This window comes from Odontesthes bonariensis, chromosome 13 (genome assembly GCF_027942865.1).
Source record: "Odontesthes bonariensis isolate fOdoBon6 chromosome 13, fOdoBon6.hap1, whole genome shotgun sequence".
NCBI lineage: Eukaryota > Metazoa > Chordata > Actinopteri > Atheriniformes > Atherinopsidae > Odontesthes > Odontesthes bonariensis.
Genome location: NC_134518.1, coordinates 35,406,604 through 35,425,870, shown reverse-complemented (window position 1 = coordinate 35,425,870; position 19,267 = coordinate 35,406,604). Strand labels below are relative to the sequence as shown.

General features: G+C 40.8%; 2 protein-coding genes and 1 pseudogene across 4 annotated transcripts in view; 1 reads left to right on the top strand and 2 right to left on the bottom strand.

Annotated features, from left to right (window-relative positions):
- elp1 (elongator acetyltransferase complex subunit 1) overlaps positions 1-4,982 on the top strand; it is a 49,924-nt gene extending 44,942 nt beyond the window's left edge. Inside the window, exons 34-36 of the mRNA XM_075482001.1 lie at positions 4,320-4,471; positions 4,680-4,755; positions 4,837-4,982. Of these exons, the coding sequence (XP_075338116.1) occupies positions 4,320-4,471; positions 4,680-4,755; positions 4,837-4,904 (296 nt within the window). The 3' untranslated portion in view covers positions 4,905-4,982. The remainder of the gene's footprint in view (positions 1-4,319; positions 4,472-4,679; positions 4,756-4,836) is intronic.
- LOC142398044 (putative carboxypeptidase X1) lies at positions 4,624-18,176 on the bottom strand. 3 transcript variants are annotated; one of them, XM_075482002.1, is made up of 12 exons: positions 18,119-18,176; positions 16,726-16,810; positions 16,474-16,633; positions 15,689-15,780; positions 11,471-11,594; positions 9,027-9,223; positions 8,762-8,941; positions 6,595-6,792; positions 6,422-6,518; positions 5,855-5,994; positions 5,665-5,767; positions 4,624-5,456 (listed from the first exon to the last, which is right to left on the bottom strand). In XM_075482002.1, exons 2-12 carry the CDS (start codon positions 16,744-16,746, stop codon positions 5,158-5,160), a joined length of 1,611 nt encoding a protein of 536 aa, XP_075338117.1. In that variant the 5' UTR covers positions 16,747-16,810; positions 18,119-18,176; the 3' UTR covers positions 4,624-5,157. The 3 variants fall into 3 exon arrangements, with proteins under 3 accessions (XP_075338117.1, XP_075338119.1, XP_075338118.1); XM_075482004.1 differs by lacking the exons at positions 15,689-15,780; positions 16,474-16,633; positions 16,726-16,810; positions 18,119-18,176 and adding an exon at positions 12,450-12,539; XM_075482003.1 differs by lacking the exons at positions 15,689-15,780; positions 16,474-16,633; positions 16,726-16,810; positions 18,119-18,176 and adding an exon at positions 12,385-12,473.
- LOC142398045 (E3 ubiquitin/ISG15 ligase TRIM25-like) lies at positions 12,306-14,562 on the bottom strand (annotated as a pseudogene).
- Positions 18,177-19,267: the final 1,091 nt, after the last annotated feature.

Here is a 19,267-nt window from a genome sequence, read left to right as displayed (position 1 = left end):
ATGTGCGTACGAATGTTCGTATGTGCGTACGAATGTTCGTATGTGCGTACGAATGTTCGTATGTGCATACGAATGTATGAATGTGCATACGAATGTATGAATGTTCGTATGTGCATACGAATGTATGAATGTGCATACGAATGTATGAATGTTCGTATGTGCATACAAATGTATGAATGTTCGTATGTGCATACAAATGTTCGTATGTGCATACGAATGTTCGTATGTGCATACGAATGTATGAATGTGCATACAAATGTATGAATGTGCATACAAATGTATGAATGTTCGTATGTGCATACAAATGTTCGAATGTGCATACAAATGTTCGTATGTGCATACAAATGTTCGTATGCATACAAATGTTCGTACAAATGTTCGTATGTACGTACAAATGTTCGTATGTGCATACAAATGTATGAATGTTCGTATGTGCATACGAATGTATGAATGTGCATACAAATGTTCGTATGTGCATACGAATGTTCGTATGTGCATACAAATGTATGAATGTTCGTATGTGCATACGAATGTATGAATGTGCATACAAATGTATGAATGTTCGTATGTGCATACGAATGTATGAATGTGCATACAAATGTTCGAATGTGCATACAAATGTTCGTATGTGCATACAAATGTTCGAATGTTCGTATGTGCATACAAATGTTCGTATGCATACAAATGTTCGTATGTGCGTACAAATGTTCGTATGTGCATACAAATGTATGAATGTTCGTATGTGCATACAAATGTATGAATGTTCGTATGTGCATACAAATGTATGAATGTTCGTATGTGCATACGAATGTTCGTATGTGCATACAAATGTATGAATGTGCATACAAATGTATGAATGTGCATACAAATGTATGAATGCATACAAATGTATGAATGTTCGTATGTGCATACAAATGTATGAATGTGCATACAAATGTATGAATGTTCGTATGTGCATACAAATGTATGAATGTGCATACAAATGTATGAATGTGTATACAAATGTATGAATGTTCGTATGTGCATACGAATGTATGAATGTGCATACGAATGTATGAATGTGCGTACGAATGTTCGTATGTGCGTACGAATGTTCGTATGTGCGTACGAATGTTCGTATGTGCATACGAATGTATGAATGTGCATACAAATGTTCGTATGTGCATACGAATGTTCGTATGTGCATACAAATGTATGAATGTTCGTATGTGCATACGAATGTATGAATGTGCATACAAATGTATGAATGTTCGTATGTGCATACGAATGTTCGAATGTGCATACAAATGTTCGAATGTTCGTATGTGCATACAAATGTTCGTATGCATACAAATGTTCGTATGTGCGTACAAATGTTCGTATGTGCATACAAATGTATGAATGTTCGTATGTGCATACAAATGTATGAATGTTCGTATGTGCATACAAATGTATGAATGTTCGTATGTGCATACGAATGTTCGTATGTGCATACAAATGTATGAATGTGCATACAAATGTATGAATGTGCATACAAATGTATGAATGTGCATACAAATGTATGAATGCATACAAATGTATGAATGTTCGTATGTGCATACAAATGTATGAATGTGCATACAAATGTATGAATGTTCGTATGTGCATACAAATGTATGAATGTGCATACAAATGTATGAATGTGTATACAAATGTATGAATGTTCGTATGTGCATACGAATGTATGAATGTGCATACGAATGTATGAATGTGCGTACGAATGTATGAATGTGCGTACGAATGTTCGTATGTGCGTACGAATGTTCGTATGTGCGTACGAATGTTCGTATGTGCGTACGAATGTTCGTATGTGCGTACGAATGTTCGTATGTGCGTACGAATGTTCGTATGTGCGTACAAATGTTGGTATGTGCGTACAAATGTTCGTATGTGCATACAAATGTATGAATGTTCGTATGTGCGTACAAATGTTCGTATGTGCGTACAAATGTATGAATGTTCGTATGTGCGTACGAATGTTCGTATGTGCGTACAAATGTTCGTATGTGCGTACAAATGTTCGTATGTGCGTACAAATGTATGAATGTGCATACAAATGTATGAATGTGTATACAAATGTATGAATGTTCGTATGTGCATACGAATGTATGAATGTGCATACGAATGTATGAATGTGCGTACGAATGTATGAATGTGCGTACGAATGTTCGTATGTGCGTACGAATGTTCGTATGTGCGTACGAATGTTCGTATGTGCGTACGAATGTTCGTATGTGCATACGAATGTATGAATGTGCATACAAATGTTCGTATGTGCATACGAATGTTCGTATGTGCATACAAATGTATGAATGTTCGTATGTGCATACGAATGTATGAATGTGCATACAAATGTATGAATGTTCGTATGTGCATACGAATGTATGAATGTGCATACAAATGTATGAATGTTCGTATGTGCATACGAATGTATGAATGTGCATACAAATGTTCGAATGTGCATACAAATGTTCGTATGTGCATACAAATGTTCGAATGTTCGTATGTGCATACAAATGTTCGTATGTGCGTACAAATGTTCGTATGTGCATACAAATGTATGAATGTTCGTATGTGCATACAAATGTATGAATGTTCGTATGTGCATACAAATGTATGAATGTTCGTATGTGCATACGAATGTTCGTATGTGCATACGAATGTATGAATGTGCGTACGAATGTATGAATGTGCGTACGAATGTATGAATGTGCGTACGAATGTTCGTATGTGCGTACGAATGTTCGTATGTGCGTACGAATGTTCGTATGTGCATACGAATGTATGAATGTGCATACAAATGTTCGTATGTGCATACGAATGTTCGTATGTGCATACAAATGTATGAATGTTCGTATGTGCATACGAATGTATGAATGTGCATACAAATGTATGAATGTTCGTATGTGCATACGAATGTATGAATGTGCATACAAATGTTCGAATGTGCATACAAATGTTCGTATGTGCATACAAATGTTCGAATGTTCGTATGTGCATACAAATGTTCGTATGCATACAAATGTTCGTATGTGCGTACAAATGTTCGTATGTGCATACAAATGTATGAATGTTCGTATGTGCATACAAATGTATGAATGTTCGTATGTGCATACAAATGTATGAATGTTCGTATGTGCATACCAATGTATGAATGTTCGTATGTGCATACGAATGTTCGTATGTGCATACAAATGTATGAATGTGCATACAAATGTATGAATGTGCATACAAATGTATGAATGTGCATACAAATGTATGAATGTGCATACAAATGTATGAATGTGCATACAAATGTATGAATGCATACAAATGTATGAATGTTCGTATGTGCATACAAATGTATGAATGTGCATACAAATGTATGAATGTTCGTATGTGCATACAAATGTATGAATGTGCATACAAATGTATGAATGTGTATACAAATGTATGAATGTTCGTATGTGCATACGAATGTATGAATGTGCATACGAATGTATGAATGTGCGTACGAATGTATGAATGTGCGTACGAATGTTCGTATGTGCGTACGAATGTTCGTATGTGCGTACGAATGTTCGTATGTGCGTACGAATGTTCGTATGTGCGTACGAATGTTGGTATGTGCGTACAAATGTTCGTATGTGCGTACAAATGTATGAATGTTCGTATGTGCGTACAAATGTTCGTATGTGCGTACGAATGTTCGTATGTGCGTACAAATGTTCGTATGTGCGTACAAATGTTCGTATGTGCGTACAAATGTATGAATGTGCATACAAATGTTCGAATGTGCATACAAATGTTCGTATGTGTATACAAATGTTCGAATGTGCATACAAATGTTCGTATGCATAGAAATGTTCGTATGTGCGTACGAATGTTCGTATGTGCGTACAAATGTTCGTATGTGCGTACAAATGTTCGTATGTGCGTACAAATGTATGAATGTGCATACAAATGTTCGAATGTGCATACAAATGTTCGTATGTGTATACAAATGTTCGAATGTGCATACAAATGTTCGTATGCATAGAAATGTTCGTATGTGCGTACAAATGTTCGTATGTGCGTACAAATGTTTGTATGTGCGTACAAATGTAGTAATGTTCGTATGTGCGTACAAATGTACAAATGTTCGTATGTGCATACAAATGTTCGTATGCATACAAATGTTCGTATGTGCGTACAAATGTACAAATGTTCGTATGTGCATAGCAACGTATGAATGTATGTACTTAAGAGCGAAGCTTTCAGAGTGTGTTATGGTGTTCAAAAGCATGCACTCAAAAGCTCAACTCGTCCTTCTCTCCCCACAGAGGAGGTCCACAGCCTGCTGAAGGCCTTGGTGCTTTTCCAGTTTGACAAACAGGCAGAGAAGCTGCAGCTGACTTACGAGGAGGCTCTCCAGATGATAGAGGCAGCTGTTCCCGAGGTGTGGCCCGAAGGCCTGCAGAACAGCCAAGCTCCGGTAAACAGAACGCTGCATCAGCATAGACATGCCTTCTTGTTTCAGTTAGATCACACAATGTTGGGTCGGTAATTAGTTTAACACAAACAGATCTGCTGTGTCGATTATTTACAGTTCATTAAAAATCTGATCATACTATCAAATCCATTCATTTCTTTATTATAAATCAGATTTATTTTTACAACATACACTTTGTTTTACTCTGTAGCTCACTGGGCCGAACTCGACTGCAAACAGCATCATGGCTTCTTTCCAACAGCAGCAGAAACCTGCAGCTTCACAAGGTCAGTGGAATTAATGAGGAAACATCATTTCTTCTTATCCGATTCATTCGTGTTGATGGTTGTTATTTTCTCTTTGTATAGAACCTGAGGTCCCTATGGCGCCTAAGATGAGAAACAATGTCAAGTGGAAGCTCGCCATTATTCACTAAATGTAAACAAAGTAGTTTTATATTTCTCTTTACTGTAAAGTCATGTGCTAAATGTAATAAAGATTAAATGCCCCCCTATGTCCTGATGTCACATCCATCTGTAACTGATGTTTCCACAGTCGGATGAAACAGTGTCCACGTCGCAGGTGGGACACGTGTAATACATCACGTTCCAAAAGTCACACGCCTGTTTTATCTTTGATAAATAACCGGTGAGATTTGGTGTCTCTGAACATTAAATTTTCTTTCCGCCTCATCGCACCTTCTTGGTCCGCTTGGCGGCGGCACGCCTCTGGTTGATGACCTTGGTTGTGAAACGCAGCTTGCGCGTGCGTAGCTGGCGCAGCTGCAGGTCCTTTGGAGGTTTTCCCCCTTTCACCTGAGTGTCTTTCAGCCTCTGTTTGGGCACCTGGGCGAGCTGGAAGTCACAGATGGTGGGGTGGTGGTCGTACATGACCCAGCAGGTGCGTGAGGAGGGCAGGTAGCCCTCCGCGCTGACGGTCACCTTGTACTCGCCAGGATTCAGCAGCCGCCAGTAGTCGCCATCAACCACTGCAAGACGGGACCAGAAGAAACACCACATATATGTCAATGGTGGAACCTTACAGCATGTTCTGTGCTTCTATTGGATTTAAATGGAACATTTTCTCTCATTCAACTCGCTATAAATCAAACAAATTTGTACAGAAGTGTTGAAATACAGGAAATATATAGCTTAAAACTCAGAATTTGTTTAATGTATGACAGTGTTTATGTGCACCTGATCGAATGTGATGATCAATGTCTTCAACTTTGATGATGGCATCTGCTATTCCAACCCCTGTGTTTTTATCCCGAATCACACCCTTTATTCCACGATGAACCTGAAACAAAATGTTTTTTCCAGTGAGGAATGTTACACAGAACGTGATGTGAAGATAAACATGGACTTATATTTGGTGCCGCCTCACCTGCTCCATGTAAACCAGCAGAGACTCTCTGTTGTTCTGCCATTCCATGGGAAGCTCGCTGGCATGAGGAAACTTATCACAGGACAGCTCCACCGTCACCTCAAAGCAGTTGGTGTGAAGGTAGCTGAAATCATTCATGCCTACGAGTAGACAACACAGCTCAGGCTGATTTAAGTCAACAAGCTCTTTTTCTAAAAGATGTGTACTTGTCTTTTGCTTTATTTAAACCACAGCATGAAATTCACCTTTTTGGCTCGATCGAGGGTGAATGTGACTTATTTAAATCTACTATCATCAATAAATAACATGAGAAACTGTTCTGTTAAAGCTCTAACACATTAGCAAAGTGGGAAACAACCTACTTAGATATTAAACAGCTGTTTATAAATGTTACGCACAGCAACAGAGAGTGATCCATTCACAGGAAATCCTCAATAAAGTGGCTGATGTGAATTCCAAACACAAGTGTAGAGGTTCATCTGAACGGTGGCTATCAACAGTCTAAACTTTATCATCATCTGATGGCGATTTAAATCACACTCAGCGATAAAACGCACACATTCTTACTTCCTGGTACATTGTGCCAGTCGGCTCCATTGATGATGTTGTTATATTTGAGGAAGTCGTTGTTGTGGCACGGCCGCCGGTTTGGGTTGGACATCGCCTGGTTATATGAGATCACATTAATATCTGAAGTTCACCCGTCACCAACGTTTTTATGAAGAAGTGTGGAGGGCGACCTGATTGGTGCTGGCGTATGCTGTGGCCAACCAGCGGAAGAAGCTCTCATCAGGAGTGGGTGTGTGCTCGCGAGGCGCCCAGTCTCGGGTCATATCGTACGGGTAGGTGACCACCAACTCTCCTCCGTGGAAGTTAGCTCCAAGAACGAATGGGACATCCTGCATCCAGCTGATGACAGCTCGGGTCTCAGGCGCCACCTAAATATGGAGTTGGAATAAATAGATAAATTAAACATACAAACATACATAGGTATGCACATACATACATACATACATACATACATAAATACCTACATTCATACAAACATTCGTATGCACATTCATAAATACAAACATACATAGGTATGCACATACATACATACATAGGTATGCGCATACATACATACATACATACATCCATACATAGGTATGCACATACATACATACATACATACATACATACATACATACATATATACATAGGTATGCACATCCATACATACATACATAGGTATGCACATCCATACATACATACATAGGTATGCACATACATACATACATACATAGGTATGCACATGCATACATAGGTGTGCACATACATACATAGGTGTGCACATACATACATACATACATACATAGGTATGCACATACATACATACATAGGTATACACATACATACATACATCCATACATACATAGGTATGCACATACATACATACATCCATACATAGGTATGCACATAGATACATACATCCATACATAGGTATGCACATACATACATACATACATACATAGGTATGCACATACATACATACATACATACATACATACATAGGTATGCACATACATACATACGTACATACATACATACATAGGTATGCACATACATACATACGTACATACATACACAGGTATGCACATACATACATACATACATACACAGGTATGCACTTACATACATACATCCATACATAGGTATGCACATACATACATACATACATACATACATACATACATACATAGGTATGCACATACATACATATGTACATACATACATAGGTATGCACATACATACATACATACATACATCCATACATAGGTATGCACATACATACATACATACATACATACATACATCCATACATAGGTATGCACATACATACATACATCCATACATAGGTATGCACATACATACATACATACATACGTACATACGTACATAGGTATGCACATACATACATACATACATACATACATACATAGGTATGCACATACATACATACATCCATACATAGGTATGCACATACATACATACATACATACATACATACATAGGTATGCACATACATACATACATACATACATACATAGGTATGCACATACATACATACATACGTACATAGGTATGCACATACATACATACATACATACATACATAGGTATGCACATACATACATACATACATACATACATACATACATAGGTATGCACATACATACATACATACATAGGTATGCACATACATACATACATACACAGGTATGCACATACATACATACATACATACATACATACACAGGTATGCACATACATACATACATACATACATACACACATACACAGGTATGCACATACATACATACATACATACACAGGTATGCACATACATACATACAAACATACATACATACATAGGTATGCACATACATACAAACATACATACATACATAGGTCTGCACATACATACATACATACAAACATAGGTATGCACATACATACATACATACAAACATAGGTATGCACATACATACATACATACATACATACATACATAGGTATGCACATACATACATACATACATACATACAAACATAGGTATGCACATACATACATACATACATACATACATAGGTATGCACATACATACATACATACATACATACATACATAGGTATGCACATACATACATACATACATACATACATACATACATACATACATAGGTATGCACATACATACAAACATACATACATACATACATACATAGGTATGCACACGGTCCACCTACACGCTCATATTCAGATCTGTCAAGCTGCTACTTACTACCTTAAATAAGAGATAAAGGAGCATTTTTAGGAGCTCTTTTGAGCAGACTTTATACATCATCTCACTCGTGTGTGTCACTTACAAAAGCCTCCTCAGAGGTGTACGGTTCAGGGATGGGGAAGTAGTGGTTGATGATTTTGGAGCGGTCCGTCTCCAGTTCGATGGCGGTCCACATCACTGAGTTGAGATCAGCAAAGTTGTGGTTCATATCGATGCCTTCGTAGCTGTAGCGTCCCAGGGCCCAGCCTGCCAGCTCTGAGCCCTGTGGATGGAAGAAGATTCAATGAATAACTTCCAGCCATGTTGATGTTATTCAGCACTCACATCTTTGAGCTCCCAACAGGCACCTTTTTAAACGCCATCTCGTATCCATCGGGGTTCATGGAAGGCAGGAGGTGGATGCGAGTCTCTTTGACCAGGTGGACGACCCGCTGGTCTCCCCGTTTGTACTCCTGGCACATGTGCTGCATCAGATTCAGCAGAAGCTCGCGGCCCAGCACCTCGTTCCCGTGCATCCCTGCAACGTAACGGAACTCTGGTTCTCCTGCAGGGGACGCCAAATGCAGACGTTTCAATGCACTTTAAAATGTGGATTTTGACCTCTAAATAATTTATTAGTACAAGATGCTCCAACTGACAAATCCATTTCATAATCCAAGATTTCATACAAGGTTTTCTTTAGCATTATGGGATGTATTACATCACAAGACGCCCACAGTTCCTGGGGTTTCAAAGCATTGTTGTGTCAGTGTGTGTCTGTATGTGTCCTGTTGTTTTCCACATACGTGTACACGCACATGCACTGTTCTGGCACCCATCTCTGAAATCTCACACATGCTCCTTAAAATGATTTATGAGGTTGAGTTTCAGCTCACTTTACTGCCCCTGCAACACACCTCCACCTACTGCCCCTCCAAAAATAAGTAAAAAAACAACAAATAAAAGACGTTTTTGTTTGAAATAAGCAAAAAAATCTGCCAATGGAACTAGTGAAAATCAGCTTGTCAAGATTTCTTGAAATAAAATGTGATATTTAGGACTTTTGAGATAAAAAGTGATCTTGAAATTAGCTTAAAAACCTCTTCAAATGTAAAAAAAGAGCTTGTTTCATATGATATGTGACTCAAAACAATTTGTTTTCAAGACTTTTTCATTTAACAAGATATTCCAGATGTATTGTCTTCAAACAAGTCCCTATATCTGGCTGAAATGGTACTTGTTAGGCAGTTGTGTCTTATATTAAGTGTAATGAGATATTTGGACAAGAAATGAGACAAATATACTTGGTAAGACTTTGATTTTTTCCAGTGCACTGAGACAAGTCTCTGCTGATTGAGTAATTAGCATGTCTGCTATATGCAGGTCTGATTAGATCTGTGCCGTCTGTAAATTTAGCTTATATTAAAGTTTGGAAAATCTTTGAAGCTGAATAATGAGTGTAAGAGGATTTTCCGTGTGTGGTTCCAGGGGTCTGAATCACTGTCAGCTTTCAGCCATATGAGGAAGCTGAATGAATATAAAACAGCAGTTTAGTCTGATAGTCCAGCTGCTTTATGGAGCATAAAATAACGTGTTAACATTGAAAAAAAAAGGCATTTGTAATCATATTTACAGTATCTGAAATATATCACCACTCTGTTCTTGTCAGTAGTGCAAAGAGCAAACAGCTGTATTTCATTTAGTGTTTCCTATGCTTTTATTAACTTATTAATTTAACCCCCAAATGGATTTTGAGACATGAAAAAATGAGCATCAACAGTTCCATGAAAGCTTTAGCTGAGAAAATGTAAAGCAACATTCATGACATAGCTTAAAATTATGCATTTTGCAGAATTTTGAACCCAGAGTTCAAACTGTTAGCACTGAGATGACGGACACAAAAGAATTGGGATGTGAGGTCATTGCATTTCACTCTTACTTCCCACAGTGTATATTGATTGATTGTTTTTTAATTTATTTTTTAATTTATTTATCAATTTATTTATTTTTATTTTTTATTTATTTACTCATTTATTAGTATTATTATTGTTATTATTATTATCATTATTATTATTATTATTAGTTAGTAGTTGTAGTTTTTATTAGAATTGGTATTATTATTGTTGTTGTTTATATACAATCATTGTAAATATTAATAATTTTTGGAGCTACTTGACTAATTTGAATTTCCCCCATTGGGGATGAATAAAGTATTTTTCTATTCTATTTCTATTCTATTCTACACAAAGTTAGACAGTTATCTCCTTTCCAAAAATGCAACAATACCAGAAAATGCTGCAATCAAAAGATCTTTTTGTGACTGCATTGAAACGAGCTGAACGAGCTTTAGAAAAACATTTGTGCACCTCAGAGCAAACCAAGAGGACCGTGCTCTGCACAGCTTTACGTTGAACACAGTTCTGGACTGTTTGCTTGGAAAACGCATGGGCAGGAAGTGTTCCGGCTCCCTCCAACCATGTGACCCTGCAGCCTGCTGTGAGAAAGCAGAGTATCTGTTCCTCCACCGAACATTTAGCAGCAGAGCAGCAACAGCTTGAGTTAAAGAAGCGTATCACAGAGGCAAGAGTTTGTCATTTTAAAAAGCAGAAACCTGATACGGAGTTGATCTGGATCTCTGTCCGCTGGGCTATCAGCTCCAATATTTACAGACAATTTAGAATAAATGAATAATTATATAACTTTGGTTGATGAAATGATCCCAGATGTGTTACAGATAAACAGTAAAGGTTTTTAACGTGGTGGAGGGGACGGCTCTCGACATGACGCTGGGCGGTCGGGCCAGTGAACTCACCCACTTCGTGTTTTCCCGGGTTGTCGGAGATCTCCATGACATACAGCTTCAGACCTTTGTAGCTTTTCCCGATGCTGTAGATGCGTGTGATGTCAGGACACTCCTCATTCACCAACTTCATGAGCTGGGAAATCAACACAAGCAATTACTCAAGTTCCAGATGGTATTCGGACCAGCTCCTTCATACCTAAAGCAGAATGAAGCGACTTTTTTAATAAAATTTGGAGACTCTGTCATGATGTCCTGAGCATCGCTGAATGAAAACAATCAGTCAGAGCCTCAGAGTCTTATTATGGTGTGGATTACCGCCATATTTATTCGGCTGTGCAAACCTCTCATCCTCCCCGGCTTTGACCGGCTTTGAGGGCAGAGCTGAAGCACAGCAGAGAGGGAGGGAAAGGCGAGTTCTTCTCAGAGTTGTCAGCAAAGTGAATTAATTTAGCTTATTTCAGTTCCAGATAGATTACAGAACACAATGTGTTCGATAGCTTACAATCAAGCTACGTTTTAGGGTCTTTTTTCATTAAGTTCGTGCATTAAAACCATCGACTTTGCTGAAGGATGTGCTCTCCGAGTGCTCTGAGGGATATTTTTTTAATCTGTGGATTAATGATGTATTCTTTTAAATGCTCTTTGTTGTGAGATTATTTTTTTTGTCAGATTTTTTTTGTCACACATATTGACAGCAAACTTTTAAATGAATACAAAGGCTTTTTTTTTTTGGTGCTGGGCAACGATTAAAATGTTTAATCTAATTAATCACATGATTTCCCTGATTAATCACGATTAATCCCATTTGTACGCAGAATCCAAAAATGAATCCAAAAGTAGTGTATAGCTTTTAGCATTTAGTTTTATTTTAAATGTGCTGCCATATGAATGAAAGTGCCATAACATTTGTTGTGCAAACACACTTTGAAAACACTTTGCTGCTTCCTTCAGAGTCGTGTTTGCTGTGGAAATCTTGGCTGGTTCTCACATTAAAGCTGATGAAGGATCTCCTGATTCAGTTTCTGGACACCTCAGAACAGACTTCCTCATGTGTTGGTCGGTTCAGAAAACAGCAACAACATTTGATCTCTGAAACAAATCAAAGTCAGCTTAACTCCAGGATTATTTTCCCATTTCCAAAGTGATGAGATGTGAAAAGAGTCTGTGATAAAGGAAGGTCTGCTGATTCCTCTGTTGGGCTCCATGAAGTGGAAGAGAAACAACAACATACAGACACATCAACACCAGGATCCGACTGATGTTTAGAGCTCAGAGAAGTTTAGATTTTAATATTTCTGTGTATCAAACTCCTGATCAGCAGTGATATCCTCCATGGCTGCACAGACACAGGAAACAGCAGCAAATAAACAGCAGAACAGCAGCAGCGACATCACAGCAACAAGCTGACTAAACACATTTATTTCACTTTACACAAACTCTGCTGAGGATCCAGAATAATAAAGCCTGATCCCTGCACAGAGCGGCTGAGTGAATGTGGTCTGGACTCTGTGGAGGAGAGTCATGGTTCCAGAGACGCTGTAGAAGGACAGAATACCTGCTCTGTGATCCAGGTACACTCCCACTCTGGAGGGCACAGGACCTGAGATGGAGGTTTGCTTGCTGTTGTATATAAATATATAACTGTCTGAGTAACAACATAATGCCCAAGATTTGTCATTACATCCAAATCCACATTTATTCACACTTTCTGCTCTGCTGATGTTCTTGTATGCGACTGCTACACCAACATACCCTCCCATCTCCACCTCCCAGTAACAACGTCCAGTCAGACTCTCTCTGCTCAGGACCTGAGGCCATCCACTGAATCTGTCTGGATTATGAGAATAAGACTGATGTTGTTTCATAAATGTCACTTTTCTGTTCCTCTCTGACAGTAACAGCTGTGTGTGTGCTGTGTTTGGATCCAGTGTGATGTCACCTGAATATCTTAATAATCCAGCTCTGCTCTCTGGTTCTGGTTCTGGTTCTGGTTCTGACAGTAAAACATCCACTTCAGCGACTCTCAGTGAGATGTTGGCCCATTCCTCTCTCAGGATGTCCTGTAGTTTATCTCTGAGCTCTGACACAGCTGCTGTCACATCCTCAAAGTGCCTCAGAGGACGGATCTGGATGCTGGATGAGTGTGTAGCCCCCCTGAGTGCTGCCACTGAGGGGCAGCTGTGCAGAAACTGGCTGTGATCCTCTGTGTGTGAGAGCTGCTGCAGCTCAGCATCTTTCCTCTTCAGCTCAGTGATCTCCTGCTCCAGCTTCTCCTGAAGCTCTTTGACTCGACTCCCTTCGGCTTCCTGCTGGGATCTGATCTGCTGCTTCACATCAGAGCTTCTTTTCTGGAGGAGACGGATCAGCTGGCTGAAGATCTTCTGGCTGTGCTCCTCTGTTTTATCAGCAGAGCGATGGATGGCCTCCACCTCCTGCTGAAGCAGCTTCACATCTTTCTCTGCGTCCTGGATTCTCTGCTGGATCTGCTGCCGACTCCCCTCCAGCTCTCTCTGCCTCTCAGTCCTTTCTGCTGTAGCTGACACTGTGTCGTGGCCTTTATGTTCCTCCACAGAGCAGAGATAACAGATGCACTTCTGATCGGTACGGCAGAACATCTTCATCACCTCATCGTGATCAGAGCAGATGTTCTCCTGGAGCTTCTTGGAGGGCTCCACCAGCTTGTGTTTCCTGAATGTAGATGAATCATAATGAGGTTGAAGGTGTTCCTCACAGTAAGAGGCCAGACAGACTAAACAGGACTTGGTGGCTTTCAGCTTCCTCCCAGAGCAGACATCACAGGCCACATCTTCAGCTCCAGCATAGCAGTGATCAGCAGGAGCAGCTTGGAGTCCAGTCTTCTTCAGCTGCTCCACTAAATCAGCTAACAGGGTGTTTTTCCCCAGGACAGGCCTCGGTGTGAAGGTTTTCCTGCACTGAGGGCAGCTGTGGACTCCCTTCTGATCCTCTCCATCCCAGTGGGCTTTAATACAGCTCATGCAGTAGCTGTGTCCACAGGCGATAGCCACCGGATCCTTCAGCAGATCCAGGCAGATCGAACAGGAGAAGCTTTCTCGGTCCAGCTGAACTCCTTTCTACGCCATTTCTCCTCTCAAATCAGCGACTCAGTGAGTTTCACTTCCTGAAAACTGAAACCAGTCTGAGCTCTGATCTACAAATCATGTGTCTGTGCAGAGAACAGAGCCGGTCGGTTCACTTCCTGTTGGTTACACCCATCATGAGCTGCAGATCTGAAGGGGAGGGAACCAGGAAACATGTGGGCGGAGCGGAGCTGCTGTGAGTGAGCAGGAAATGAGTCCAAGCTGTTTCCCAGCAGAGTTCAGAGTTAAAACACGGGTCGGTTCTTCTTTTAATCCCTTTGGAAAGAAACTTCACTTTCACAGTGAATGCAGCAGAGTTTTGAGTCTGAAAAATCAGGAAGAACCTTTAGAAACTAGGGCTGGGCAACGATTAAAATGTTTAATCTAATTAATCGCATGATTTCCCTGATTAATCACGATTAATCGCATTTGTACGCAAAATCCAAAAAGGAATCCAAAAGTAGTGTATAGCTTTTAGCATTTAGCTTTATTTTAAATGTGCTGCCATATGAATGAAAGTGCCATAACATTTGTTGTGCAAACACACTTTTAACATCAGCGTCTTTCTGTAGTTTTTATGTAGAAGCCTCGCTCCACTGTCTGTTTCCTTGAATGACTTGCTGCTATCAGTTGTGTGTTTTGCCTTTAAGTGATATTTTAGACTGGAACTACTACGCTGAGAAGACAGTTCAACTTGGCAGTGTTTACAGATGACTTTGGTTCTGTCGACTCCGCCGTCTGGAAGAACTTTAAAATGAAAATGGCCGAGTAAAAGTTCCGTACCCTTCTCCATGTTTGGTGGATCCGCCGATTACTTTCTTTTCCTGTTCCACAGCAGACAGCAGCAGACTTTTACAAAATAAAAGCCTGTGAGCAGCAGACTTTTACAGAATAAAAGCCTGTGAGCAACAGACTTTTACAAAATAAAAGCCTGTGAGCAACAGACTTTTACAAAATAAAAGCCTGTGAGCAACAGACTTTTACAATGATAAAATAAATAATAAAACCTGCGTTAATGTGGGATAAAATAGTTATCGGCATTAAATAATTAACGAGTTAACTCGCCCAGCCCTACTTTTTTAAAATTATAGCTACAAAATCTGGCAAAGTTTGTCCCACTCGGTCTTACCTTTCTCATCTCATTATAGTTGTGGTGCCTGAAGTCCAGTTTATCTTTGGATCCTGTCGGCTCCGTCTGCCATGCATAGATGTTATTGGGATCTGTTGAATGGGAAAGTTGAACGTCATGGTGACAATCAGTGGGGTCACATGGCCCTGAAAGGATCGGATTATTGGCTAAATTACAATCAGAATGAGCTGAGCAAGGGTAATTCTCCTTTGATTTATGGCGGTGAATGAATGGGATCAGAGGCACAAAGCGTGTCATACCCCGGTATGATAGGTGGCGCTGTACCCATTCCAGCTGTTGCTAATAGAGCCACTTCCTGTTGACCTCTTCACCACCAGCAACAACAACAAACTCAGGCGTTGGAGAAAGATGGAGAACGCAGAGCCAGATGAAGCTACGTCCCTCTACATTTGGTCTGTGATGAGCTGCTTGTTGCACAAACTCGATGCCCAACGGAGCGTTCTCCATCGCGTTGTTTGTTTCTTTCTGACGGCGACAACAACAGGAATATCGTCTCCTTTGACTTTCGGGTCACGACCCCGGGAAAACATCTGGAGCATGCGCAGAACGCAAAGTCTGATTCACCACGTGCTTCAGCGTCTACAAGCAGGTTTAAAGTGACTTTCAACCCAGTTATCTCGGGGTCTGAATCCCATCCGATCCAGTTCTTAGTCAGATTAAGGTGTCTACATGCACTTAATAACTCAGTCTGATTGTGATTTAGCCAATAATCCGATCCTTTCAGGGCCATGTGACCCCACTGAGTGTAAAAACACTTCCTGTACCTGGAGTCGCACAGCCCAACACCTCAGCCCTGAGGCAGATGCTTCCCTCGGTCCCGTTCTGGTACCACGTCTGAGGGTTGATCCGAATGTAACGAGCCACCGTGGAAGTGTTAAACAGAGCGAGGACGGGAGTCTCTGCGTCTTGGTTTCCTTCAAATACCTGCAGGACAAGCAGACATGGGATAGGAAACCACGATGTCTGTTACACTGACCGCACTTCTCTATCAGATCCGATCTGAGGCGTTCACTCACCGCCTCTTTGCTTCCGTTCATGCATGGCTTCCAGAGCAGAGTGTCATTACTGAACTGAACCTTGTAGGTGTGCACCACATCCCAGCTGCGGGTTAAACGAGGACAGCGTCACCCTTCAGAGGACTTTGAGTTTTAATTAAAGGAACAGTTCGCCTCTTTTGACATGAAGCTGTGTAACATCCCATATCAGCAACATCATTTCTGAACATCTTCTTACCCCCTGCTGCGTCCTGTGAGCAGAGTTCCAGCCTCGTTTTGGTGTTGATGAAGGTAGTCCGGCTAGTTGGCTGGGGTTTAAAAAATAAAGCGTTTTGCTTCTCAAAACAATATGCTGTAGTGACTATAATGTACATAATTCACCAACATCTACATAAGCAGCATATTTCACATTCTGTACTTGTGGTACTTGGTGGTCTTGGCCCCGTTAAGTGGCCGCAATGCTCGATGACGTTTTGTGTTTGGTTTTTGTCAGCCATTTTGGAATGTTTCTTACCTGTTCTAGAGCTTGAATAAACAGCACGTTCGAGCGTGTATATTCTGTGGAAAATCGCACCTTTCTGGTCTTTTCAATTTCCCACACTGGTGACCCCGACGTTAGTCTGCTGGACGTATCCAGTAACTCAACAATGACCGCAAACGCTGTTACCCTCAAGCTCCCCCGAATTCTGGGAATCATCGGCGTCAGCATGGTTTGCCCAGACATCACCGCGGACACCACAAAATTCTATTATGTCGTGTCGGCCCTGGGTAGCTCAACAGCATCCAGAGTGGTGAGCCTCCTGAAGGATCCTCCAGCTAGGGAGAGGTACACCGCCCTCAAATCTCACTTGTTAAAGACTTTCGAACTTTCCGACACTGAGAGAGCAGCGAGACTTTTCTCCCTCCAAGGGTTGGGCGATAGCAAGCCCTCTGAACTTATGGACAGAATGCTGGATCTCCTTGGTGACCACAAGCCGGATTTCCTGCCTGCTGTGTAGACCGAAGTGCAGACCGAGCAGTCCCCTGCTTCCGAGCAGCAAACACCGTAACAGGCGCGGCTGTCGGCAGGCGGCAGCAGGCAGTGATACCAAGGGAGAGAAAATAGGGCCAAGAGATTGTGAGGTCTGACTTTTTCCTGGAGAACGATTTTGTGATGCAAATGTATTACTCTTTTGAACGCATATTGTTCTGAGAAGCAAAACGCTTTATTTTTTAAACCCCAGCCAACTAGCTGGACTACCTTCATCAACACCAAAACGAGGCTGGAACTCGGCTCACAGGACGCAGCAGGGGGTAAGAAGATGTTCATAAATTTAATTGCTAATATGGGATGTCATACAGCTTCATGTCCAAAGAGGCGAACTATCCCTTGAAGACATCGTCTGGATTCACAGAAAGGTGCAGCAGCACCGACCTCCAGATGGAGTTCCGGCCCTGTAAGATGACCCCGGTGAAGCGGGTCAGCCGCAGGGCGTCGACCTCCAGCCACTGCTTCCTATCTCTGTAGCGAGCGCACCAGGCCCCGTCGTAAATGTCTCCGTCCACTATCCCCGACTGCAACACACGGGAACCACATGCGTGAAACACGCGGCACCAGCGCTGCCCAATAAGATGGAGAGGATCGAATAATTCTTTACCTGGATGTTGAGGCGGCCCCGGTGGGGCCCCAGGCCTCTGCGCTGGTAGGATGAAGCCCTCAGCTGAGAGTTCTTCACCCTCAGTGACTCCAGGCCCAGCGGAGGACATTCTGACACAGTCGACAGTATCACATCATGATAAGAATTGGATTGTTTTATAAATAATTATGATTACAATGAATTGAATACCAATTGGCTTGAATTGGACTTTATTATTTAAGTGCCTTGAGATGCCATTTGTTGTATTTGGCGCTATATAAATAAAAATGAATTGAATCATGAACACAGCGGGTAGAAAACCAAAGTTATTTGGATCAAAGGGCTGCGGTGGAGTTCTGATCACGTTCAAACTGATATAATTCTTAAATTAATTATGTATTCGACAAGAGAACATTTCTACCCACATTCAGAAACAAATTGTTCATAATTTACAAGCTTTTACACTTATTGTGGTGCATTATTGTGTTTTAATTGTTGCCGTGAGGCCACAAGTAGTTATCCTTAAATGTAAATGTATTTTATTTCTACAGCCCTTTACAGACAATCCTTACGGTGTACCAAAGTGCTTTACAGCAGGTAATAAATAAAGAGAAGACGAAGTAAAAACAAATAAAAACGGTGAAAGCAATAAAATATAACAAAATCGATTGAGATAAAAGAAGATAAAAGTGTCATCATACTATTGGGTATTAAAAGCAATCCTAAATGAAAAATGGCCAAAATTTGCCCTTTCACCCAAAATGGCCGCCTCCTTGTACGTTTTAGAGCATACCTCCAAGAGACTTTTGTTCTTAATTTGAGGCGATCTACATACATACCGAGTTTAAAATCTCTACCATGTACGGTTCGGGCTATCTCACGTTAGGTGGCGCTGTGGAGCAGTTTGGCGACGCCCACTTTCGAGTACATTAAAATCATGCGATTTC

Excerpts from the sequence above, each read along its gene's own strand:
- LOC142398044 (XM_075482002.1), bottom strand. The coding sequence starts at position 16,746 with ATGAACGGAAGCAAAGAGGCG. Across the intron at positions 11,595-15,688 it reads ACTATAATGAGATGAGAAAG|CTCATGAAGTTGGTGAATGA; the intron begins GTAAGACCGAGT and ends TTGATTTCCCAG. Across the intron at positions 6,793-8,761 it reads ACACCTCTGAGGAGGCTTTT|GTGGCGCCTGAGACCCGAGC; the intron begins GTAAGTGACACA and ends CTCCATATTTAG.